General features: G+C 31.2%; 1 protein-coding gene across 5 annotated transcripts; it reads left to right on the top strand.

Moving 5' to 3' along the window:
- On the top strand, positions 1-27,118 carry LOC111428792 (Proctolin receptor). Of its 5 annotated transcripts, XM_023064520.2 has the most exons (9): positions 1-341; positions 10,566-10,872; positions 16,302-16,469; positions 22,644-22,819; positions 23,015-23,691; positions 23,836-23,989; positions 26,053-26,291; positions 26,746-26,824; positions 26,932-27,118. In XM_023064520.2, the coding sequence occupies exons 2-8, from the start codon at positions 10,862-10,864 to the stop codon at positions 26,800-26,802; spliced, it is 1,482 nt and encodes a 493-aa protein (XP_022920288.2). In that variant the 5' UTR covers positions 1-341; positions 10,566-10,861; the 3' UTR covers positions 26,803-26,824; positions 26,932-27,118. The 5 variants fall into 5 exon arrangements, 3 of the variants coding, with proteins under 3 accessions (XP_022920288.2, XP_022920264.2, XP_022920255.2); XR_011641846.1 differs by lacking the exon at positions 26,746-26,824 and having other exon boundaries at positions 26,053-26,473; XR_011641848.1 differs by lacking the exon at positions 26,746-26,824 and having other exon boundaries at positions 16,302-16,451; positions 26,053-26,473; positions 26,932-27,020.

The raw sequence follows: 27,118 nt of genomic DNA, 5'->3' as shown, positions 1-27,118 counted from the left end.
AAACTGCGGTGATCTCGTTGCGTAGTCGTAATGAAACGACGCATTTAACAAGTCGACAGTGGTGAAGAAGACGATTTCAGGAGGAAAAATTGTTTCAGTGTGCGCGTTCGTTCGCGTGTGTTAAATTTTCAGGACCGTTTCTAAACCCCTCGGGTTCATTCTCACGAACGTTATCCTAACGAACGGTTCGTTCGGTTTCATTTTATAAATAGCTACTAGGTGTAAAATAGATATAACAGCAAATGAGTAACTAAAGATTTTTTTTGTTGGTGAAGAATAAGGTGAAATAAAAAGCAAATCAGTGTATAAAATTGTTGTTAAGATTTGTGATTACTTTTGAGGTAAGAAAAATTTTTGGGGAGATAGTTTAGGAATGAAAAGAATGTAATAAAAAATGAAAGTAAAGAAATTTGAGTAAAGCTTAGTTTATAAAATCAATCAAAATAACGGTTTATTTATTAAATACACTTTTGAAGTGGTTTACTTTATCTCCAGGAATATATTTGGACAAGATTTTGGTTCGTGTTTAAAATTTCGGAGTTTTACTACTATTTTGACTGTGTCTGTTACAAAAAGAAAACTTGTAAACCATCGCTGATTTATTTCGAAAATAAATTACAAAAATCAACAAAAGCGTTTTCAAGGAGACCAAAATAAAAAATCAACATGTTCGTTATCTTCGTTATTTATTGTAAACTAGCAAAAAAAAGTTTTTTCAAACACATTTTATAACACTAAATTATTACAAAATTGCCTATTGTTGTTCAGTTAACGATTTTCGACGACATAAAAAGTTTTGCAAATTCAAAAACATTTTTTATCAGAATGAAACAAAAATTCTAAAGGAACGTTTAACTCTTTAAAAATTAAATAAATAATTGTAGTTACTTTTCCGTTATGAGATAATTAAAAAAAGTTACTGCCTAAACAAATAAAACTGTATTTTTCTTCATAAACTTTGATGTCTTTACTGCTACTACTTTATTACTCGCACTAAAGTAATAAAAAAAATACAAGAAAATGCTTTAGAACAAAACCTTAAAACTATTTTTAACAAATTTTGAAACATAATACAGCTTTTAAAAGTACTGTCAATCATTCTTCTATCACAAAATAATTTTGGGAAATTCATAATATCTTCAAGACAATTTCAGTCGATTTAAAACGATTGGCGAAGTTTAGAATGATTTTTAGCATATTTTGCTTGTTTTCATTGTCTTAAAATATTCTTTTATTTCGAATGATTTTAAACCTTTATTTAGTAAATGTAACAATAAATGTTATCATTTAAAAAACTTTAGCGATTACAGTAGCAAATAGTGTACATTGTAGCCTTATTAATATCTCGAAATATTCCAATTAGGTTTCTGTTAGAAAATCCACTCTCTGGACATACCTGGCCTAGGTGTAATTTCGTTTAGGATTCAATTGTAAAGCACTCAAAACGTGCAAGGTGTTTTCATCCTATTCATAACTAAGTTTACAAGTGGGTTCTTTGTTGTAGAGTTTTATTAGATCAGCTAGGGTAATGAAAACTCCCACTGGGGAATCTGATTTAATGCATGGTACTTTAGAACTCTTATTGGCCGTCAATTTGTTAAATCATTGTTAGTTATGCCTCTGTGACTTGGCACTCATGACAAAGTAACCTTTATTATGGTTGGCTAGTTTATCTAGGTTTAATGGTATTCTGTACATTTTAATGTATAATGTGCAGTAAATACAGCTTTATGCCAACACGTGGAATGTATATTATGTAATATAAATATTTTCCGTATTTAATATGTTTCTCGATCAGATTTTTTCAAAATATTTTGATGTTTTGCTTGTAAAAATATTTGAAAAATTGTCTAAAACTATTTAAAAGCATCCAGAAACGTATTAAGTACTTTAAAACCATTAAAAGTCAAAGTTAATTGGCTGCAGTACTCATATGAGTCTCCCATTATGAGTACTTCATTTCTTATTTTGCACGCTCTGTTATGCCTTGATACCATATAGAACGATTGCTTTAAAATTTGGAAGTCTTTTTTAAAGGTCAAAAGGTTGGGATGGAATGCGATTGTCCTAATGTTATTTATCAGTAGCCTTTATGATGATTATATTTTTCTTTATTTATAAAAATCTCCCACAGTTTATACAAAACACCAGATTTTTGTGTGTGTAAAGAATCACGAATTAATTTTAAAATCTCTGTGTACTTTAATGTTAAATATGTAATCTTGTAATTTTAAAATCCAGGTTGGTAACGATCGAAATATGAAAAAGCCATATTATTGTTTTCCAAAATCCATTAAAACCAGTATATCAATTTTTCAGAAATTGTGTATCAGTTTCTCAAGGATATCATCGTAATATTTACTTAGAGGTTTCATAAAAGTATGTGAACAATGAAGTGGAAAGCAGTATAAAACAACGACATTACTACGATCGATGTCTGTCAAATCTAAATTCCTTATATACTGTGATACAATAAAGTCTACATACACCCCATAAAATGATAAAATCTCAGCTCCTGAAATGTAATTTAAGGAAATTTTTAAACGAAGGATATTAGAAATCTATATTAATATTTAATATTTTACATAAAAATGTATAACTTATTATTTATAAAGAAAAACACAAAACATAATCAAAAAATCTACGTACTGCTATAACTGACGTAATTTTAGTATGTAAATTTCGACATGTTTTGATTGTTAATGATATAGTATGTATAGAGTAACCTACTGTCTGTAGACTTTTTTAAGTTAGATATGGTTATGTTTTGTGTTCTCCATGATTAATAATAACTTATGCATATAGTTGTAAAATATGGAAATAATATAGACTTCTTACATCTTTTGTTAAAAAATTTCATTGAATTACATTTCGGAAGCTGGGATATTATCATTTTCTGGGGTGTATGGAGACTTTATTGTATCACTGTAGAATAAAACAAATAAACAGACTTGTCTTTTCTCCTTGATCTTCTAATCTATTTTAGATACTACTGAATATGAACTATGTAGCAAATTCCTTTTTCATACACTTTCCGTGGCGGATTGATATTTATATGTATTTCCAGTTACAGTTTGTTCTAACTCTTCTCCCAGTATGCGTTTTCATTTCATTGGTACTTCTGAACCGTAATAATTCATAACTGTAAATTCTGTCCTCAGCTGGGTAATGAGTATTTATTATGTTATTCAAGATGCCATAAAACTTGGAAGTTAATTATAGCAAATCTAACTTGACGAAGATTGTACTAAGTTTCCTTAGGTTTAAATCTGAATTGTAACTAGGAAATACACGCACACAATCTACTTCTGCAGCTTTATCTTTGAATGGTTGAGATAAGTTGTGCCAATCAGCTAACCATTAACTTAGTGTAGAAAGCTCTCTGGTTATTATTCTTCTTATATTCCAGCGAACGTTTGTAAATTTTCCTTCTATCTATCTAGCTATATGGTGCTTAAAGTTATTTCAAATACATGATCTGCATCACAAAATTACACCTCCGTATTTGAAATTGCTTTGCAAAGTCATAAAATAATTCTCATTCTCCTTGCAACAATTATACTAATTATAGTCTCTGAAACACAAATGGTCGTTTTACAAATGCCGTCTACTTTCATTGTCTATCTAAATCATTTATCAGTTTTATTCTTTAGAGTAGACCGTCTAGAAACGTGTTGAGTACTTTATAATTATTAAAAATCATTTAGGAAAATCACGAAAATTGTCTAAACCAATATGGTAGCAGCCGAAATCAGTATAAATAGATAACAATCCTTTATGATCGTTAAAAATTCTCAGTAATCATTCATAATCAATCCGGTTATTTCACTTTCAAAACACAAAATCGTTACTGCAGGCACATTTGTCAAATGTAGTTTTTGTTTTCGTTTTCTAGAATGAATCATCATACAAAACATCAGATCTTGATATGTGCATACAATCGTACATTAATTTTAGAGTCTCTGTATAACGGAATAGAATATTGATGGTACCTTATGGTTGGTTACAATGACGTTGATAATAAGATGATACAAAGCTGCTATTTATTAATATAAGGAGTATTTATTAAATCATCACTTGGGCATTATCTATATTTATCATTAACTCCACAAAAGCGGTTCATATACATATATTAAGTGGCAAGATCATGACAGCTGTTTGTGGTTACTAAAATGAGAGATAAAACTACTAAGAAATACTGGTGCAAAACTGTAAATGTTTCACGGGCGGTGTAACAAGGTCCTGCGAAAACCACATATTTTTCGTAGCAAAAAAACTGAGGTATCATACTACAATAATATTCCACAATTACCATTAACGCATTATATGCTCAACGAATGATCCAACATTCTTTCCACACTATGCATACCAAACAATGATTCGTTAGGAATACATTTATTTCTTATGAATCATACGTGGAATTCTGACACCAAAATGCGTTAATTGTGATTATCCAAGTCTTGGACTGTCGGTCACACTCTCACCGACTGCTGTATTTTTTTTCAGAACCACAGCGGATTTGTGTCGTGTGTTTCACATCATTAAAATGACGTACTAATTCTTTAGTTAATTTTCGTCATTTTGATAATAATTTTTAACAATGCGCGTTTGCTAACTCTGGTATATCCACTACGGACTTGTCACATCTATTAGTCTATCGAATTTGATACCCAAAATATTCCCATCTCTCTGCTGCTGCTCTTCGCCACATTGTCCCCCTCAGCAGCTCGCGTGCATCATTAGACACTTTATCAATCGTGCCACTTTCCGTGGCACCGTTAATTCGTCCAATTTTTAACAAGAATTTGTTTGATTGCGAATATGTGATCTATAGTGAACGTACCACGTCTACCGTACCCTGTCTGATATTCACCAAGAATGCCTTCAGATAGGGGATTAATGTGCTTGTTGATAATATATGTTAATATTTTGTAGACGATAACTTGTGCAGTTATGTTTGTTTCCTTTTTTGTACACCGGACAAACAATACTTCTTTTCCAGTGGACAGGGATTGTTTCTTCTTGCCACCTTTTATCATGTATATATTGTGATGTGAATAGTGATTCAATTCTGCAATGGACCTCTCAAAGAATCAATTCGCAATTGACTAAGCTGTATCTTGTAGGTTTACACCGTCGGGTTTTTGCTCTAGGTTATATTTTTTATAACTACTCAGGTAGATAGTATAATATCCTTACAGCTTTACGAATAATTTATTAACCATAGACAATATTATAATCCATAGATAATATTTTTACATAGCTTGATACAGATATCTGGAGCAGGTCTGGTACAAGCAGATGTACAAATAGAAGTATGTCGTTACCCGATAGATATCTTGGTGATTTGTTAACCTCAATAGTTTGATGCTGTCTTAATAGTTTCCGTAAAAGGCAAGCTAGGCAAGCTATGAGAATATACTTACTAATAGTACTATTAACCGGAAAATGTATGGATGATTACTGACTTTTTATATCAGTTTGATCGCCAACATCCGGACCGGATAAGTACAAGGGAACTTATTTGTACAGCTTTATGTAAGGTGCTGTAGTATACCCATTGGGTTTTCAATTATTTTTAGTTTTCAAAGATGGTTGACAATCTATAAAAAGTCCTATTGTAAGATTGTGGAATTGGAAACATTTTTGACATTTTCTGTTAAAAACCTGGTAACGTTGAAAATAATTCTCATCTGAGTTAGGAAAAGTTTGGATTTAAAAAGAGTGATCTGTGATCTGCACTGTATGTACTACATTGATGAGTTGTGTACAAATCACACATCCTACAATAATACAGATAAGAACTTGCACAGATATGCTGGCATTATTATTTGGCAATCAATATTTCTCTGAATGCTATTAAAATGTTGAGACTTCTATTCTACAAACTATTAATAAACTGAATTAATAGAAACAAACATATGCTATTTAAATACACTTACAAATTTTGAATTAAGTGTTAAATAAAGACATTCTTAGAACACATTTATCTTCAACCCGATTGAGAATAACTTTTGAACAATTTCCAAAAAAGTATTCCCAGACCAATTTTCAGAGAATATGAGAACATTTTAAAGCATTTTTATCCCGTTATGGTAATTCTAATTATCTCCAACCAATACTTAGAAACGCAAAAATAAAACTTGGAAGAAGAAAAGAAATTTATTCGATATACACCGTATGGTTAAGCAACTGAGGAGAGTTAAAACAGATCACAACCGTTGAGTCAATGGAGAGTATTTTGCTTTTCAATGTTTATTTTTTCTTTATCTATTTAAAACGGGTGTAGTCATTTTATGAAATAATTGAATCATTCCTTTCCAAATTAATTGGCACGCAGATGTTGAATCCTCTTTTTCCTTTTCGAATCAGCAAATGATTTTATCAGTCATTACAAGTCTGAGAAGTAGTTGGTCGAGTTGATTGTCCAATTTTTAACGCAAAACTTCAGTTTCAACTTTTAATACTGAATTTTTTAGTGGAACAACGTTTCTTTTCTGTCCAGCTTAAAGTATCTGATTATGTTTCTGTATTTAAGTCCCCTGTGCCAACCAACTGTCCTTGTATTTCCATTTGTACTCACTAACTGTCGTTGTTTTAATCCCTATTACGCATTGTGCCACTCGCTAATATTGTGTAAAATGCAGCTTATTCATAGTGCAGGAAGGTATTATAAAAATAAAATTTCACCCCATCAACTAAAAATAGAACCCACAACGTATTATCTTAATCCTTTTTCTTAATTTTTCAAATTTTTATTAAATTTGCAAATTTATTCTAATTTAAATTTCATTCGTTATAACAAAATATAAGAACAAAATACATAGATATTGTTCCTATTATTTTAGCCTGATGTTTCTTTATAGCTTCTTGACCTTGTTTGAATTTGTTCGAAAGCAATTTCGTACCCAGAAGTAGTAGGCAATATGAAGGGGTCCCTTAATTGGGTCTGTTTAGAATCTTTAAGACATTGGCCGAGGTGCTAAATGGCTCATTTCCTGAAGAAAATAAATTATTCCATGTCGTACCTAATTTAACATTCAAACTAAATGACTAAAACAAACAGAATCTAATTATTTGTTGATTTATTATTCCTTCATTTCCCAGTTCTCATTCAATTTCGGGGTTTGTTCCGTTACGTACAAAAAAATTTATTCTAAAAATAAATTGGTTTATGTCGTATAAAAATTGGCTCTTGAATCTGACGAGTAATTTTCTCGTACAAAAAGTGGCGATCATAAAGTTTTTGTTAAAAATGACGTCAAGTTTTTAAGCGTTTCAAGTTATATTTGTAGTTTTGATTAGGTTCCGAAACGTAAATAAATGCGGTTTTATTGAACATAAAGTGGGTTGGTTTGATTTTAATTGGATCCTTGACACGAATAAGGGTGATTATAAAATTTCTTAAATATTATAGCCGTTTTTAATGGTTTCTTAAAATCAATTTGGTAAAAAAACTTTCAAAATAATCTCAAAAAAGTTTTAATTTTTAATTGATCTTAATTATAAACATTTTGAACGATATCTTCGACAAATTAGTTTTTATTACCATAAAACGTTCATTTTCAATTAGTTTCTAATTAATTTTCATTTTACAAAGTGTTTTGGTGGCACTGTGCCAATCGAAAATCTTAGATAGAAAATTAAGTTTTAGAGCCAAAGAAAAGATTATATGTACTTTTTGATTAGTTTTTTAAATTTTTAAATTAAATTTGGATAACTTTGAAAGCAGTTTGAAAGACTAATTGAAAGTTTTTGTTATTTAATTCTTCGTAACACAGCTAATTAACATGCCACGTGTGTAGCTAACACTACAATTATCCGATAAAGTAACTGTATTAGACTGAATTCTAGATTATGGTAATTTTTATATTTAGTTAATAATTTTATAACAAAAGCTTTTTTTGAATCTTATTTCTTCTTCAAGTGTCTATTCGTTTCGAATATTGGTGATCATCCTGGATATGATGTTATTCACTGCTACTCTGAATAATTCAGTAGTCGTTTTTTAGAACCATGTCCATAAGTTTTTATGACATGATATCCTTTTTCTACCTGGTCTACCTGATATTACAGATAATCCTTCGATTTCGAAAGCTTTGAGTCTTCTTTGTGTTAACTCGGTTAGTATTCACGATTCCAATCCACCGAGATAACATAGCATTTGAGGAGTCTGACTTTGCTATCAAAGCTGAGGTAGTGTTTTTTAAACAGTTTAGCCATCTGGTTGAAGACGGCCATTGCTTTCTATATTCTGCACATTATCTCCTGAGAATATCCCTATTGTCATTAATCAGGGTCTCCAAGTAGGAAAGCTGTGGTACACTTTTTATGTACTTTCAATTTGTACCTCTCAATTGTCTCTTTATCACAATGCAAATTGTTTAATTACAATTGTATGTTATTTTGATTGTTAACACTGTAACTTGACAATAAATAAAAGTCGATAACAAATCATAATATTCTATTTGGCGCTGTAGATAATTAAGTTTTAAAACAATATTAATTTCTAGAAACACACTTTAGAGGTCTGAAACTAACGCTCTAATTAATATAACATAATGGTATCGATATTAATAATAATACCATATTAGTACAGTACTTATTATACTATGACAAATGGGTCATTTTATCTCCCAAGAGGATATCTTTCAAAAAACACAGCTGGTGAAGTTGAAAGTAATTGAAAATAGTTAAGAATCAAAGAACATAATTAAATTTGTTGGCAATATATGTCGTGAAGGGACTAGCTGAGTAAGACTCACCTTGCAGGTTGAGAGATTCCTTTTTCTGAGAGAGACATCATGATAGAGATTATTCCTGAGGGAGATCAGCTTGAGACTATGCAGACAGATTATATAATACAAAAAGTTAAAGCTGTTACATATAATTTGCCAAGGAACCAACCGTTAGCTATTTCGAAGAGGTATAATACGACTTGAAATATAACAATGCCTAGCCATATCAAATATGAAACACAGAAAATTGTTTTATAGTTTTTGTATTTTTTTGCATAATGAGGTTGTAAAGAATAAAAGGTTGCTTTGAGCAAATTGAGGAAGAAAATATCGTAACCACCATAAGCAGTGAACTTTCTGCATATAACTTCAAATTAGGTCCTAAAGAACAGTAATCTCCTCTGAAAAGTTGATGTTGATACAAGTCATCAAAATCGAGTGCCGAGTTGGCAAAAACAATCAATGTGTTTAACAAAGTAAACTAACAAATATGTATTTGTACAAAATAAGATTCCTTTTTAGATTCCTGTTGTTTTTCTTTTAAGTATTTATGCTAGCTAGAAGGCAGAAATAATACAAAGGGAAACGAAGTTTAATTCTGACTTTTTCTATCATGTTATTGGATCTCCTCTCGTTTCTATTTGGTGGTTCCTTCTCTTGCTTTGATAGGACGCTAACCGTTGTTGTGACTTTCTTTGCATGATTTCTGTCATTTTTACAAAAATTTAAGCACACGAATAAGATATTAAGTATATGCTTTTACATTATATTGACTTTCTTCTTTCATCCTGTTAACCTGTTTAACTTACTTAGAAAGTTCAGCCATAAAAGGGTCGCAGAAGGCAGAAAAAAAGTACAGAAAAGACACAAGCATCTTTCTGACTTCCCTAGCTTATAAAGGTGAACAGAAGTCAAATCATTTCCCATTTTTCGATTACTTTTTCAAAGTTTTCTTGTTTGATAAAATAGGTATATCTATATGCCAGAAAAGAGATAAAGTCGCCAAATTTACATAGAGTTTTCGTTGGCTCCTTTTGCTTTCGTTTGCCTTTCCGAGTTTTCTATAACTTCATTCAGTGATGCAATATATTTAGAGCCACTTTTCTTTGACCTGTTGTCATTCAATTTCTATTTTATTTTTGGCTGAATCTGAACGAATTTGCCTCGTTTTACAATTTATTTTATTTTTAGATCAATTACAATTTTCTAACATCTTCTAGCTATTTAAATCATAAAAATCGAATAGAAATAAAATCTATCAGTTCCTCTATTTTTGAAACACCCCGCACACATTTCTTTGTTTAATGTAAACCAATAAATGTCTGTTTTTTAAAACAAATCCTATTTTATGTGCCAAAAATCGTCGATGATAGCTGATCAATAAAAATTCCTTTGTTACACGTTCTATAACAAAAATAAATATACGATAGCTTAAAATTAAAAATCAAAATCTTCTAAAATAGTTATAAATAACCCAATCTTTAAGATACAAGCGTCGTAGTTAAAAACTAATTCAAATACGTACGAATTCCAATCTTGGACGCAAAAGCGTTGAATAAATTACATCCTTTCAACGCGTAAATAGTAATCCAGTGTTTGAAATCCTATTTCTATTCAGGTATTGAAATTACACGTGACCATCGAAGTGTATATTTTTTTTACATCACTACAAAGTGAAGTATCGAATTGAATTTTACTTTCTTTAAAAAAAAGCTTTATATTAACTATTTCTATTTTTAGTGATGTTAATTTATTTTTGTTAATGGAGTAATATTATGGTTGGGGTTCTTATCTCAAAAAATCGCAATAAATCATTATCGTTTTCAGGTAGATCGAAACATCGGTGGAAGCACGTTACTGGAATATTTATAACTCATCCGGAAAAGATATCGTTAATTTATTAACACCCACGCATCGATTAGCCGCAAGCGTGTTTTTTTTTATTTTGGAATTGTTCCGTCGGATATTGAAAATTAAAATTTCCAGCGTTTTTATTAAGTTTAAAATTGATCGGGTAATTTAAACGAGATTTAAAAAATGGGTAGAAAAAAAACTAGAAGAAGCTATCAACAGGTTGAGGAAGTTTAATTAAAAATTATCCGAGGAAAAGAAAAAAGAAAACAATGGAAAATTTGTAAGTAATTTTTAATATGTAATATTAGGGATAAGATAAAATAGTTATCGCAAATAAAATTTCGGTTTAGTAACAAAACTCGGAGTTTATTTTCAGGATAACATAACTTATTTATGGCTGACGTCAAACGGAAGTCAGACTCAATTTGAGATGTTTTATTACCTCCTGTCTTATTGGTCGTGTTAATAAAATTCAATTTTAAGTTAATTGCAAAAAAAGAAGAAAGTTACACGTAAACAAACAAAACGTGATGTTTTAATGGAATCGATTTTAATCCTTGATAAAAAATCCCATACACGCATATTTTTTTATATACACTTACAACTGATAAAAATAATTATCACATATTGCCATTCGTAATGAAACAACTGGTTAGATTTAAAACAATTGTATGGTTAAAAACAATGTACAGGATAATTCAAAACATCAATTTTTACTTACTACAAAATACCACTTTTTGGATACAACAAAAATTTCATTTATTTTTTTCAAATCACAATAAATTTTTGTTGTTGTTTATAAAATAATGATTATTTATAACTTTTATAGCACTGTGTTTTGTACTGCCGCCAATTAAAATCAAGGACCATAACTTTAACAGCAAGTGGCCAAAAAAATATTCCATCTAGTATAAAAATAGAAATTGATTAATTGGACAAAAATTTGAATTATATTTTTACGTTAATATACAACCCGGAAATATGACCTCAATTTGGCGCCATAATTTACGTCACTTAATTATTACTATTATAAACATTGGAAAGCATTTTAGAGCTTGGAACTATTATTTATAACGTTACGTTAAAACTTAGGTTTCTAGGTATGTTCGAAACTATTTAAGTAAAATCCTGAACTTTCTTCACCCACTTTGTTCAGAAAACATATAATGATAGCAACATTTAGCTTTTGTTGTACAGGGTGTCCCAATTTCGATGTCCGCATAGGCTATCTCCGAAACTAAAAGAGATAGAAAAAAAGTAGCTTACATGTCATGATCTCGTTTTTCGAGAAAATGCTAATGCCGAAAACTCCGAACAGCTATCGTCTTTTGTTTTCGCCCTATCGGCAAAAACTGAAAATTATGCGAAAACGATAATCGCGAATATCTCACTTATTATCAAAGATGGAGTATTATAAATAAAACATTATATGGGCAACTTTTTACGAAGAATTCAGTGCCGTAGGTAGAATTTTTTTCCCATCTTTTACTTTCGAGATTTTAGACGTAACTTTATTTTTTTAAATGGAAACCATAGTTGGCTATGATCTAAAATAATTTGTTATTTTCTTCTGATAACAAATATATATAGTTTGTCGGGTATATTTCTTATAGTTATTAAATAATTAACAAAAATTCATTTTGTTCTATCTAAAAGTAATGTATGTATTTAAAAATTATGTTGCTATGGTGATAACCATACATACTATGATGGCACATAATGTATCAAATAATTGCTTAAGTTTGTATTTAAAAATTCGATAACAACTCTGGTATTATGTGCTGGTACGAAGCACCAGCATGTTAAGTGTCAAAGTATAACAAAACTGAATAAAACTTTACAATGAACTTCGAAAATTATGAAAAATGTAACATGATGGAATGCTATATGTTATCAGATAAGAATGCGACGTTAGCCGCGGAATTATATTTCACAAGGTATCCGGAAAGCACGTGCAAAAACATACCAAAATGACCTGCAAGAAGATGAAGTCAATGTGTTGGCTTCAGTTGCGATAAATCCATCAACATCTTGCAGAGAAATTGAACAAGACGTCTGACCCAAAAACTGCTGCTTCCGAATATGAAAGAAAAATATGTATAAACCATACAAAGCGGGGCTAACTCATTATTTACGTGCCGTCAATCTAAGATTAGAATTTTGTAGATGATATTTAGAAAAATTAAATAATCTGCTGTTTGTTCAAAATGTCATCTGGACCGATGAAGTCTCTGAGTGTTCAAAGAAGATTAGGATTCAATGTATGGTGTGCTCTTTTAGATAATAGAATTTTGGCATATAGTATCTACCATAAAAACTTAAACTATGGTAAATATCTCAATATATTAAGGCAGCACATTGAGCACATTGGTCGACAATTTGCCATTAAATATGTTTCAAATGATATATTTTCATTTCACTTCGAACCAGCTTCTGAAGAAGGTTGCAACATGGCATCCGAAACGTCAAACCTTTTATTAAAAGACGCACGGCAAAACCCGTGTCTAGTGTTAGTTCTAGTTTTAGTTCTAATTTTAGTTTAATGATATATTTTCAATATGACGGAGCACCAGGACATAATGCCAGAGTCGTTACTGAATTTTTAAATACTACTACAAACTTTGACAATAATTGGAAACAATGTTTTCCATCATGGTATGGTTTAGATAGGTTTTGATAGCTGTTCGCAGTTTTCGGCATTAGCATTTTCTCGAAAAACGAGATCATGACATGTAAGCTACTTTTTTTCTATCTCTTTTAGTTTCGGAGATAGCCTATGCGGACATCGAAATTGGGACACCCTGTACACCAAGCTTTAAAAGTGACTTGAGACAGTTTATGCAAAAAATATGTTTATAAATGGAAACTCAAAAAAGCAAGATCAACGTAAACTTACTATTCTGTTCAGAAAAGAACAAAATTCTGATTTTGGGATGAAACACTAAATATGAACTCTTCAGACAGAAAGTTGTAGAAATAAAATCACAAATAGATCAGCGATCAGAAGATGTAATGATGAAGTAGAAAAACTGAAATAAATCACCAATTGGGTAATATTCCTGTTTAGACTGTTATTTGGTTACTAAACTTGCCCCTATGCAGTACCTTCTTTTGAATTGGCGCACCTAAGTAAATAAAGGATGCCCGCTACCACCTCTACTTTTCAATATTGTACTAGATGGGGTTCTGGAAAATGAAAATTTTGCATAAAACAGCGTAAAGTGGGACTTCGTAAATAAACTAAATGATTTAGAATGTGTCTTCTGTCGCATAGGCATGCAGACATGCAAACAAAACTAAATAAAATAACAGAATGGTGCAGGCAAGCTGAGCTAGAGATAAATACAAAGGAAACATCAGCAATGCATAGACAACGCACTACCAGGTAGGTACAATAAACAGCGATAACATACAGGTAGAACAGTTCTGCTATCTAGGCAGTATGGTAACAAAAGACACAGGAACAGAGGCAGACGTGGTGTAAAGAATAAAGAAAGCCAGATAAATGTGGAACTTCTCCCAACTATCGAGAAAAATCAAGTTTCGCATATTAAACAGCAACATTAAATGTATCTTATTGTACGGAAGGGAAACATGGACGATGATCCAAAATATAAATTTTAGAAAGACATTACGAATAAAGATTGGCACTAGACTAGAATCCACAGTGCAGCCGGCGAATAACAAAATCCAGGACAACATGGAGGAGGACTATGACGAAGGAGTTGAATAGACAATGATGGACATTGGGAGAAGTAAAGCTGATGACACGGAGGAGAGGTCGGAGGATGTTTGTCGATGCCCTATGCTCCAGATAGGGAGTTGGACGCATTAATATAATATATATAGGTAACATTGCCAACGCACAACATAAAAATACAAATAAATAAATCTTCTAAAAGTAATAATTAGAAAAGAAAGAAATGAAATCAAAATACAAATGGACTGTTTTTATGACCATCTTGCTACATTGCTATGAGGTACATTAACTCAAATTTTTTATTTTTAAACATCAATTTGGTAAAAATGCAACAGAGCAATTGGAGCATTTCCAAAGTACGCAAGGAAGAGATGGGAGACCAGCTTAAGAATAATAGAAAGCGGCATAACATGGTTATCCTTACAAGCCGGTCAGCGAAAATGATACTCAATGTGATTAATTCTAACATAGCATAGAGGTGGGCTGCAGACTTACATAGACACAATGATAGGAAGTGACAAAAATCACGAAAATCAATAATACAGTGTTGACAATAAGAAAATAACAAATTTTAGTATGCTAAGAGAAAGAAAGCCAAGAAGAGCTTGAGAAGTACTAATTGACTGGTTGGCTGGAGTCATTAGGGACGATGTCTAAAACTTGCTACTAAAAAACTCACAATCATCCAGATCGAGAAATTATAAATGAATTATTCTTAAAAATAAAACTGTTTTACTAAGGATGTTGAAAGTAATGGTTGCAGATGCAGTATTAAGAACAACTATAACACCTAGACCATATAAAGTGCTCGAAGGTTGTATAGATCCACACAAATTCTTCTAAGATGTGGAAACAGCTGGACTGATCTCAATTCATAAAATAGCAGCAACATACCCACCGTCATATAGGCTCATATAATTCCTCAATGATTGGGGAAAACTTTTCATGATCAGGATCACTACTGCGATCAAAACATATGTTACACCAATAAACGCACTTGAAAAAGTTAAGAAACTAGTTGAACAAAATGCAATTATATTTATGTTCGCTATAACACTCAACATATTCACGGTGTAGGTAGTACTGCTTTTAATGACTAAATCAACAACTTTGCCTAAACAGCACCTTACAAGTAATGTTATGGCGCATAATAATTGAATAATGAGCTATGACCAGACACTTTAAATTCAAAATTACCCTTTCGGCTTTTTTACTTCAATAGCGTTTCTGCTGAAAAAAAGCAAACACCAATTCGGTGGCCAAATATGGATAATCAATTATTGTACACTATTTCTGAATCCAACTTACATATCTCAATTTTTCAAAAAAACAAAAGAAAACTGCGGTTTACTTGATAGCCGATGATGTTCCTCAAATTGCATTAATGATAAATAACATCATCAGTTGGAGCAATGAACACGTTAAAAGAATCTATCAAAGTAGTTTCTTTACAATTACGTGATTCTTTTTTGATAAAGTGATTACTTATTTTTGCAAAATTAAAAAACCTCATAAAATACTTAACGCTAATACTTTCAGGAGAAATAATATAAAATGTTTTTTGTACTTTTAAACTGGTCTTTAATTAGATAATAAACTTGAGTCTTACTAGTTTCGGCTTCAAGTCATCTTCAGAGACTAGTTTTTGGACACAATAATAGAATATCAATTTTACATTTTTCAAAGTTACAAATTAAAATAAAATATAAAAGTTTATAGCAAAGCTCTTACAATCACGTTAACACTTTAAAAACTTAGAACGTTCTTTAAAAACTGTTTATTATTTCTCCTAAAAATTAAAAACTCGTAGAATGGATTTCGAATATAATTTTCTAATACTTTCAGGTTAAAATTTGATTGTTTTCAATTTCCAAACATTATTTTTAATGTTGAATAGGTGATTACAACTGAAATCGTATTATAAGATTTGATTATAAGAATTAAAAGATTTGTTATTATGCAAAAATCCTAATTTGTTTCAGCGTTATCGTTAATATAATTTTTTTTAGAACGGTTACGATGAATTCTACGGATTTGGATATAGAACAATCGATAAGATTCGTTGAATCATCGAGATTTTGGATACAAAGGGTTTTGGTGCCGATTTTGGTTTTTATAGGCGTAGGTGGAAACATCGTCACCGTTATGGTTTTAACCAGGTATATTGAAGCCAATAGGTATAGTTCCAAAGAGATTCTTCTAATTTGTAATTTTTTTAAATTCTTTCTTGCACTGTTCACCTCAATGCAAAAATCTGTATAGTAGAACCAAAACTTTCATAACTCTCATTTATGATAAGGCAACGGTTTGGAGATGAATAAAAGAAAAGTGTTTTAATCTAGTTTAAGATGTTGATTAGGTATTTCAAGATAAATGTAATTATTTTTAGTAATTTTTTAATTTGCTTTGAAAATCTCACTCTTCTAACATATATTGTTATCTTATACTTAAGATCTGGTTTCATTCTTGAGTTACAATCAATTTCATTTACATTTAAATTAATTACTGCGTTGCGTTGGTACCACTTTATTTAATTAGTGCACTTTGTTAAATTAGTGGTATGTAAAAGACGTAGTCGCAGGAGTTCGACTTCAAAAAGCATAACACGAACATCGCTTCATAAGCCTGAACATCATAACTGAAGCTATTATCTTCTACATTTTTAAGAATAGACTTTAATGCCTTTTGATATAACATTTATTAAAAACATTGTAAAATTTTCTTATAAAAATGACTTGATAGTAATAATCTTGTTACGCCTAAAATTCCATAAATATAACAGCAGTCGGAACTTTAAAAATGAAAACCTCTATCAATTAATATGAAAACTAAGCCCTACGAAATAGAAATAGTTATATATATTTGGAGTTATAATTAAATTCCTCTGCGATATATATGCATTGCAAAACCTAGCAGCCATGTAATTGTCTCTTTGTAAGCCTGCACAAGTTTGAAGGAATGTGAAATGCATATCCGGTGTTATAGTTTCGGGTCTGTTTTAAAGTGACGTACTTTTCAATAATGAATAAATAAAGGAAAGTTGATTTCCTTCCATTTATAAAATTAGGATGATTTCCAAAACAACATCGGATAAAGAATAAAAAATTGGCATAATATTTATCTGTATTATGAATACTTACTGAAGATTTCAGTTTGTAAAAAGAAAAAAAGAGTGTTTCTTGAAAAATAGTTAATTTTTGTGAAGCTAAGAAGCATTGTATAATAGGTTCTATCTTATTATTCATGCCACAAAAACCAATTATAAGGTTAATTGTTTGATTAATCCATACAAGACTCATGTAAAAAAAATGTTTTTCCGTCGTCTTTAGCGAAGGTACTCAAACAAAGTCATTATGGACGAAAGTAATCACTATACTTTTAAATTAAAGTAATAGTATCTATGGATTGTTAAGACAACACGAAGTAGTACTCGTGCGTAAAGCTTGCCAAGGTATTCGATTTTAATAATCGACTAATTCAGTATCTAGTTCATCCTTTCTTGTTTCGTCCAACTTTTTCAAAGCTCACACAATTTTTGGGAGTAGTAATTTGTCTCACTAGATTGAAGGAAGACGTTTTCCTATTAACACGTTGGCTGCCACCATACAACCAATTAAGTAATTCTCTAGGGGCCACTGTAAAAAAATGGTATACTAGAGTTTCTTTTTTGAAAAACGACATCTTTTTTACATGTAAATGGTATATATAAGGGTAGAAAGCAACAAAAACGTGAATTTACCGGTGATCCTCATAGCACTACAGTAACAACTGTTTTACTTTAGTGCCATGAGGATTACCAGGATTACTCAAGTGCAATGAGATCTTAACTTACAAAAATTATCTTTGTATTTTCAATGATGTTTTGTAAAACATGGGAGACACATATACTTGTCACAAACATGACATCTTGTGAAAACCTCCTTCTTTTGCGGCTTCTGTGTAACAATTTGTACATCTTCTTCTTTTTCGCCGATTGTTGTTATCCTTTTCTTCACTTTGCACTAAGCTGTACTTCAGGGAATCTGAACGTTTTAGTGTAACGTCATTCTTTTCAATACCTAGCATCTCAAGCACAAGCATCTCCCTGAATGAGGCAATATGAATTTTCCTTTTGTGAAAATCATTGTAAATGTATTCAATAGACCCTCAAAAGCTACTTTGTGATACCATCTGATGCTTTTTCTCAAGGGCGTAAAAAACTTGACATTTGGTCTGAAAGGTCTATCCCTTGCTTGCTCTTGTTGTACTCTGAAATAGCAACTGGCTTACAAACTGCCTCTCCCAACCTGTTTTTTCGTCCAGTTGTCATCTTTTCCAAAGTGTGTTTTGTGCTTAGGAAGTAAACATCGCGTTTGTCCTTCCACTTTCCAACAACTTCTCCCTTTTTTAGTTTTTTTGTCATGATATCCTTTGGTAAGTACTTCCTATTCTTTCTTGCGGTACCTAATAAATGGGTATCTCTCTGTAAAAGTGACATTGCCAATGGCACTGATGTATAAAAGTTATCCGCTACTATAAGCCTTCCTTCAGATAAATATGGCTCTGCAAGTTCCAAAGCTACTCTTTCAGCAAGTTCAGCAGACTGCAGTCCAATAATGTTTGTCCAGAATACAGTGACATGCTCAATGTATAACCAATTGGATTACACAACTTGAACATTTTCACTCCATACTTGTGGCTTTTGTTGGGAATGTACTGTCTGAATAATAATCGGCCACGAAAAGGAATCATTGTTTCATCATCAGCTATCATTTCTCCAGGCACATACAAATTCGACATTGAATCGTTCCTTCAACATGTCAATTCGATTTCTAACTTTGTATAACCTATCACTTTTGTCAGCCGTCGTATTATCAGCAAAATGAACGAATCTCAGCAATAGTTGAAATCTATTTCTGCTCAATTACTTTTGGAATGACACAATTAGGAATTGAATAAAATGCTGGTGGACTCAGCAGGTTCTTAATCTTCTCATTATTGTCTATTCAATTCATAAGATCATTTTCGTTTATAGTTTCTGAGTTTTCTCCACTACTATAGGAGAGATAGTGCTTAACCAACGTTATATCCCCATCAATCCGTTTGCTTTGGACTTTTTTGGAGACACACTTTTGTAATTCAATGTCATTATTATTTTCTCTTTTGTATCTCCATATAGATCGCTAAACCATCTCATAAAAGCTATCTTTTCTAAAACACATGAAAATAAATGTATAATTAATTAATAATAATATTTAAAGTGACGTGGTGTTTCTGCGTTCTCCAGGAGTTAACAAATCACTCTTATTATCAAATGTAATGCGATTAATAGCTTCAGCAATTGATAACAACACACATTTTCTTAGGTTTATTTGACAATCTTTCGATACTTTGATTAACTCCTTGTCTGACTTGTATATTGTGTCATAAAATAGGAAATTTATGCTAAATGATATCACCAATAGCTTATTCTAGTATACTCTCATAAAGTAAATCCTTGCAAAGGGTTGATTAAAAAAAATGAGTGCTAAAAAATTACTAAAAAAAACAATGATTAAATCTTTTTTTATGTTCAAAATAAATCTTTAAAATAATGTTAAAAATATATCTCTACTTGAAGGGCTTGCGTGCAAAACCAAATATATTCTTTTTTCACACAAAATCTTGTTATGGTGTTTTCAGGTCATGAGAACAATCGATACATGTATTCATTTGGAACCAAAATGAGACATAATACTTTTAAGTCGTTTGGTAAAGTTTCAAATTTAGTTTAAACATATCCAATCACTTTTTCTTAACTGTATCCAAGATGTCACATTATATTAACATTATATTACAATATAATTTTATATATTATATACAATATATCTAGTAGAATATGTATTTTTAATCGCGTTTCAAGTAAATATTATATCATTTAGCTAAGTGCTATCTCTCAGATCGTTTCAAAATACCAGTCTGTTGGTTTTAAGGATCTGTAACATAGCCACCGTTCTATGAAAAAAAAATGGTAAGATACACTCTTTCATTCTTTATTGTGTTCTTTATATTATCTCAGATCTTTATTTTATAATTTTTCTGAAAACATGCCTAGAGCATCAATGGTATGGATGAGCCCATTTATCAATAATTGATTTTTTCTTGCTGCGGTGTACTGCCATCTTTCTAGAACCACAAGTCTTCTCGATCCATACCGTCTTGATGAGGTCTCCATTATTATGTTGCGATACCGCACACCGTTGACAGTTATAGCATTGCCAGCCTCATTATCAAAAAAATACTGGCTAATCACGCCGGCTGCCCAAAATCCGCACCAAACAGTGGCTCGTTCGTTTCTATTGATGTAGAATTGATGTTTCCGGCCTTTCGACGCACTCTCGTTTACAGCAGCTATGTTTTCAAGAGACCGTCCGTTACGTCAACGCACAGGAAATTTACAGTCCATAATCGACCCAATTTCTTCAAATTTATGTATCACTTTTCGATTAGTTGTCACATTTGGTGCACTTCCACGATCGAAAATTGCTTTAACCTTAGGAACGGTTTCAGGGTAACTTTTTCCCTGAAACATACAGATCCAAATAACAATAACATAATAAACTTTCCACATATTATTAATAATTAATTATTTAATGATTATAAATCCAAATACATGAAATTCCTCTTGATTTTGTATTTATTTTATTGTTAAGTCATTTAACGTTTCGAACTATTTACAAAGTTCATCATCAGAAATCACTTTGTCGAGTATCCTTATTGATTAATTTATCAATTCTATCGGTTAATTGTGTATATTTCCTTGATCTTACATTTTATAAATTTTTCAAATTACAAAACATTTCAACGTGTTCGTATGGACTTAGCGACTATAGTCTTCTTTCATTTTCTTTTCATCCCCCAATTGTTCGCTTACTCTATTCGCTACGATGAGCTTCACACAGTTCCACTCAACCACTTCACCCAACCCAACCCAACCCAACAATTATTTAACTCATCACTTTATTCCCTAATTCGCATTAATTAATTATTACATTTTCCTCTGATATTAGCTCAGAGTTTTGTAGAGTAAAGCCGAAATGGTTTAAGAACAGATGGTCAGAAAAATCTGCTGGTGGATCCGGCCAGAAAGTATAGAAGAAGAAGATCCCAGATTATATTGTATCTTATAATAGAATATAATCCATCTTCTTCATCGTCAATGTTATCTACTCCAGTATCTTGAAGGACATAGTGGAAATATTTAATTGAAGAATCGGTATGAAATACTAAATTCTGATTGCTCTATGGAACGCTTTCATCTTCATCAGATAAGGATTCTGATTCCTCTTCAAAATTTTGTCTATAAATAGCTATGAATTTCGTCAAATAAATATATATAAATAAATAAATAAAATAAATAAATAAATAATCATTTATTGTACAAAGAAGTATAAAGAAAAAAAAACAATACATATATAAACAAAATCAAAATATAATCATAGAAACGAAAAAAGTTATAACAAAAATAAAGAGAAAAAAAAAAAAAAAAAAAAAAAAAGAACACATCTCAACTACAGCAAAAATAGAAAATAACTTCTCTTCTTTGCACAACCGCGAGGTGACAATTCAGGAACAACACCTGATCTTCCATTGTCACCTCGAAAAAAAAAAAGAAAAACAATTTAAAACAAAAAAGTTAGGGAAAAAAAAAAAAACAAATTAGGAAAGTAAAAATTAAAAATTACAAAATTAAGAAAATTAAATTCCGGGTTCATACAAAAGCAATAAAGTAGTTATAACTGCCAGACCGGTAAACAACAACCGAACTTGACTCACCATCTGACCTGATCGCCCATCACACTCAGATTCTGACGCTGATTAATAATTAATGTCTGATTATCGAAAAGTTTTGCATATCCCCATACTCACTGCTTTTCTCATCGACATAAATCAATTCGACGATTTGTTGAGTCGATATGACACAATGAATGATTACTGAGATACTAACATCAGCATCTAATTGTTTTGCTAACTTATTTACATATGTCAATACATTGATACCACGTCGTTCGTAGAACTCCATCTATACGAGCACTAAAAATCTGGACGGCTTAAGAAATAATGCATGTTTTAAGATAAGCTAATAATTTTGAGACTCTATAAATAAAATATTCCGACACCTCAAGAAAGATTGCAAAAATTACTAAAAATGATATTAAAAAAGCATTTATGTGAAAATACCTAGTGATAGAAAAAAAATTGATTGAAATTACGGAAGAAGTCTCCAAGCAGATGTTTGCAAAATCTATATAATTATAAAAAATAATAAAAATCATTTTTGTGCTATAACATTTTCTTACTTATCTAATTTTTATTTTTTTTAATTTCTTTAGGAGAAGAATGCGATGTACAACAACGATTTATTTAACCGCACTAGCAATAGCTGACGTAATTTATCTCATCTTTGTACTATTACTGTCTTTGACGCATTATCCGAACATACACAATGAAAAATATATGTTATATTGGAGATTTTATGGAATTTCCCATTGGTTATGTGATGCTGCAAGTAAGTTACAAAAATAAAATACTATTTATGTTTGGTTAATTGAAATTGTTTACATAAATCCTTTGTCAGATTTTCAATCGGCTTTTAATAAAATTGGATACCACCCAAAATTTCAAAAATAGAATATTTAAACGTTTTCAACCGCGTCAGATTACGTATATGTAAAGATGTTTATGAATTCTTTTTTCCTTTTAGGTAGTACATCGGTGTGGTTAACAGTTTCATTTACAGTTGAAAGATACATCGTAGTTTGCCATCCAATAAAAGGAAAAGTTTTATGTACGGAAACCAGAGCAAAAAATATTATTACAATTATAAGTTTATTGTGTTTGTTAGCAACGATTTCAACTACTTTTGAATACCAATTAGATATGAAGAAAAAATGTGTAAATGAAAATAGATGTCAAAACGAAATTGAAAATAATTTAACTGATGATAAAATAAATTCTACAATCTTAAGTAATTTTACTAACATTGAAAACATTCAAGATAATCATCAAAATCAATCGAATCTTCTTTTTATCGACAATCTATTTTTAATTGATCAGAATAAGACTCTTCCTAAAAACTCGAAGGATTGTGTTTGCCAAAAAGAAAATGACGAATTAACGGAAAATCATTCAAATGAAACTGATACTGAAAACATAACCGAATCATTATGTTTTAATAGTACATGCGGTAAACTGGTTTACACAATATACACGGTTCCAACATCTTTAGCAGAAAACGACACCTATATTACAATAATGTATTGGTTTTCATCGTTAACATTCGGAATTTTACCACTAATTCTTATTGCAACGTTTAATTGCTTTTTAATTCGGGCACTTTACATTTCCCAAGTGACCAGGAAGAAGATGACTAAGAATCAGGTATTGGCCTTTTGATGTTTATAAATGGATTGCCGAGGTCAAAACTGAATTTGTTTGGTTGAGTTGACTTGGCGCCGAATTTATCTTTTATAAATAGATATTTCGAAAAGTTGTTCTAATGGTACATTTTTTTTTTGTTTCTAGGAAAGCGTTACTCAAACTCAAGAAAATCGAATTACTCTTTTATTAATTAGCGTTGTTATACTTTTTTTAATCTGTCAAACACCAACAGCTACATTTTTAATTTATGATTCTATTGCTCGTACATCAGATCCTTATACAAATAATATAAAAAGAGGTAAGACAACATATTTATTTCTTTTATATTTTCTTTTGATAATTTTATAAAAAAAATGTACCTACACTTCAGTGCTCATTTATCCATGATGGATGTGATTCCTGCCTAACGGATAAAAAATTCTCTTTGTGGAGGGTGTGTCTAAATAATATCAAAAGATATATATGTATATACAGGTTGTTGTTTCATGAGGAATGGTACATACATTAATATGTTATAGATTTGTTCATTTTAAACAGAAAAGTTCCTAAAAACATGTGCTCAATTCTCAAAGGTAACTCAGATACAGCCAGTTAATGCATAAATTAATATCACGCACGGCTGTTGTGAAACAATCATTTGTCAATGTTTGACATTTAACATTATTTCGTTAACATGTCGACTAAGTTGTTGATAATGCCACACATATTGACTCATGCAGAATATGCTGATATGGTGTTTTGTTACGATTTCTGCAATGGAAATGCACGTGGTACTCGTCGTGACTATAGGGGACAGTTTCCTAACCAAGTGCTGCCAGATTCAAGAGCATTTACTTGAACATTCAACAGATTGCATGAAACCGGTTCTGTTCCAAGTACAAGTATTCATTCTCAACGTGCAGGTTTGCACGTTTGTGCAAACTCTGAATGAAGTTGAACAAATTCTTCAGTAGGAAGAACGCAGTCCATCTACCAGCACAAGAAGACTTTCTGCCCGTCTTGGTGTTCCTCATGTAAAAGTATGGAGAACATTGCGTACTCATGGCATGTATCCATTTCATGTTCAACACCTTGAACCAACAGACTTTGCCAGGAGAATGTGGGGATGGCTGAAAAGAGATGTTTATCAAGTAAAAGTAAACACGCGTGATGAGCTAATCGCTCGTATTACGGCCAGTGCTGCATGAATCAAGGCACATCAGGATAAATTACGCAGCACAGTGCGTAATATCTTCAAGAAATCAGCCAAGTGCATCGAGTTAGGCGGTGGGATATTCGAACCCTTCCTTTAAAGTCCGAATTTCGATGTTTTATGTGCACATTTAAATAAATCAGTTTATGCATTAACTGGCTGTATCTCAGTTACCTTTGAGAACTGCTTAAAATGAACAAATCTATAACATATTAACATATGTACCATTCTTCATGATACACTCTGTATATTGAGCTAGATTGTACACATCAGCAAATATTACATATCAAATTACAACTAAGCACTGTCTACCCAATCCCTTTCGCCAAGACTCTTTATCCTGCGTATCCTCTATCTTGAGTTGTTTCTCTCGCATTGCCTTTGCGAAGTCTTCATTCCAGGTTCTTCTCAGTCTTCCATGTTTCTTCCTCCCTGTCGGAACCTATTTAAATAACTTCGTCGGCCAAGTTGCCATTAACCCTCATCAGGTGTCCAAACCACCGTAAACCTCTTACTTTGATTCTTTCTATCACTGTTGACGTTGTTTTCATGCGATTTCGAATTTCGTCATTACTTATTCGTTGCATTCTTGACGCCCTGGCGCTTCTTCTCAAATAGTTCATCTCGACCTCTTGAAGCCGTCTTTCTAGATCTGCGTTTACTAACCATATCTCACTATCATAGCCCAGGACTGACTCTACTAGTGTTTTTTCTAGTCTCTTTTTGTTTCCTCTCCTTGTGTTCTTGTCCAACCATAGACTATTAAGCTATAATTTTCACAACCTATAATTTTCCTGCTTTCACTTATTGTATGGTTTAGCTCTCTTTGATCAACTAGATTAATTATTGTGTCGTTATTAATTAATATTTGAAATTTAGCATCGCTATTAATCACTAGATATTCTGTCTTTTTTAAGCTTATATGCATCACCCACTTCTTATATTCGGTGAAAGTGTCACTTTATCATAAATTCTAAATCATATGTGTCCTGCGCCAATACCACCTGGTCATACAATCACCATGATCTTAAATGAATGAGTGAAATTGATATTAAATCCCCAGATATAAAAGATTCCAATCACTCTTTCCTTATAACTTACATTTCTGAGTCATGTTTGTAATCTAATACAAATTAAATATATTTATTTTATTTTTTGAATTTGTTTAGGATTAGGAAACATTTTTAATCTTCTTCTGGCCGTTAACGCTTCGTGTAATTTTATTTTATACTGCGTTTTATCCGATAAATATCGTCGTACATTTAAGGCGATGTTTTGCGAACGGAAATTGAATAGAAGTGAGACACTGGTGATGTCGCGCAGTACAAATTCGACACGCTTCAATATGCACTCCAACGGTTTTCAACGATGCAAAACTCAGTACGGAAATACGCCGAGAACGCTGGAGGTAACTATTTACATGTTTAACAAGCACAAGTACGTTAACACCTACCACCTGCGCGTTACCGTTTGACGACGACCGGAAATAAAAATCTAGAAATCTGAATGTTTTGAGCTCTCAGTGCAATGAGAACGGCAAAAATGATGAAGCTTAGCGGCTATAAATTCTATCTCCCTTAGGCAAAACCGGTAATTTTTCCTATAATTTAGTTTTTTTCACTTTAACTTTTATAGTTGTACCTTGTATTCAGTATAGTGATTATTTTTGAAAGCACTTTTTGTAACATTTTTACTAAAAAAATGAAATAATAAGAAAATAGGTATAGCTGACGCTGTTTGTGTTGCATAACCTTAAGGCGTATCATCTACTAAAGATTTAATCTTAATAAATGAATGATTGTAAATATATTTATTTATTTTGTAAATATTATTTCATTAAATTTTGTACATTACTTTTTTAGAGAGGAGTTGATACATCTTTGTTATCGCTGAGCGAAAAGGATATGCTGGTTCGCTGATGGCAATACTAACATGCTGCATGTACGTCTAACTTATCCAGTAACAATAAATTATTGTACTTTCTAACTTATCGTTAAATATCTTTATGAAATGCATTTTTAAATTTTCGCCTACTTGTATTGTTTTAGACACAAAGTTTAACAAGTATTCCACGATCCAAGTCTTTGATGGTAAGATCCATTGGAAATGCAAAATCCTCAGATTTAGTGGTTTAAATCTCCTACATTTAGCATTTATCATCTTTAATCTATTTTTAAATTTTAAGTATGTAGATATTATATTATAATTTATGTGAATAAAATATTGTTAAAATAA

This window comes from Onthophagus taurus, chromosome 1 (genome assembly GCF_036711975.1).
Source record: "Onthophagus taurus isolate NC chromosome 1, IU_Otau_3.0, whole genome shotgun sequence".
Lineage (NCBI taxonomy): Eukaryota > Metazoa > Arthropoda > Insecta > Coleoptera > Scarabaeidae > Onthophagus > Onthophagus taurus.
The sequence above is the reverse complement of the archived record's forward strand: the minus strand, read 5'-3'. Positions and strand labels throughout refer to the sequence as shown.

Excerpts from the sequence above, each read along its gene's own strand:
- LOC111428792 (XM_023064487.2), top strand. Across the intron at positions 22,820-23,014 it reads TTGGTTATGTGATGCTGCAA|GTAGTACATCGGTGTGGTTA; the intron begins GTAAGTTACAAA and ends TTTTCCTTTTAG. Across the intron at positions 23,692-23,835 it reads AGAAGATGACTAAGAATCAG|GAAAGCGTTACTCAAACTCA; the intron begins GTATTGGCCTTT and ends TTTTGTTTCTAG.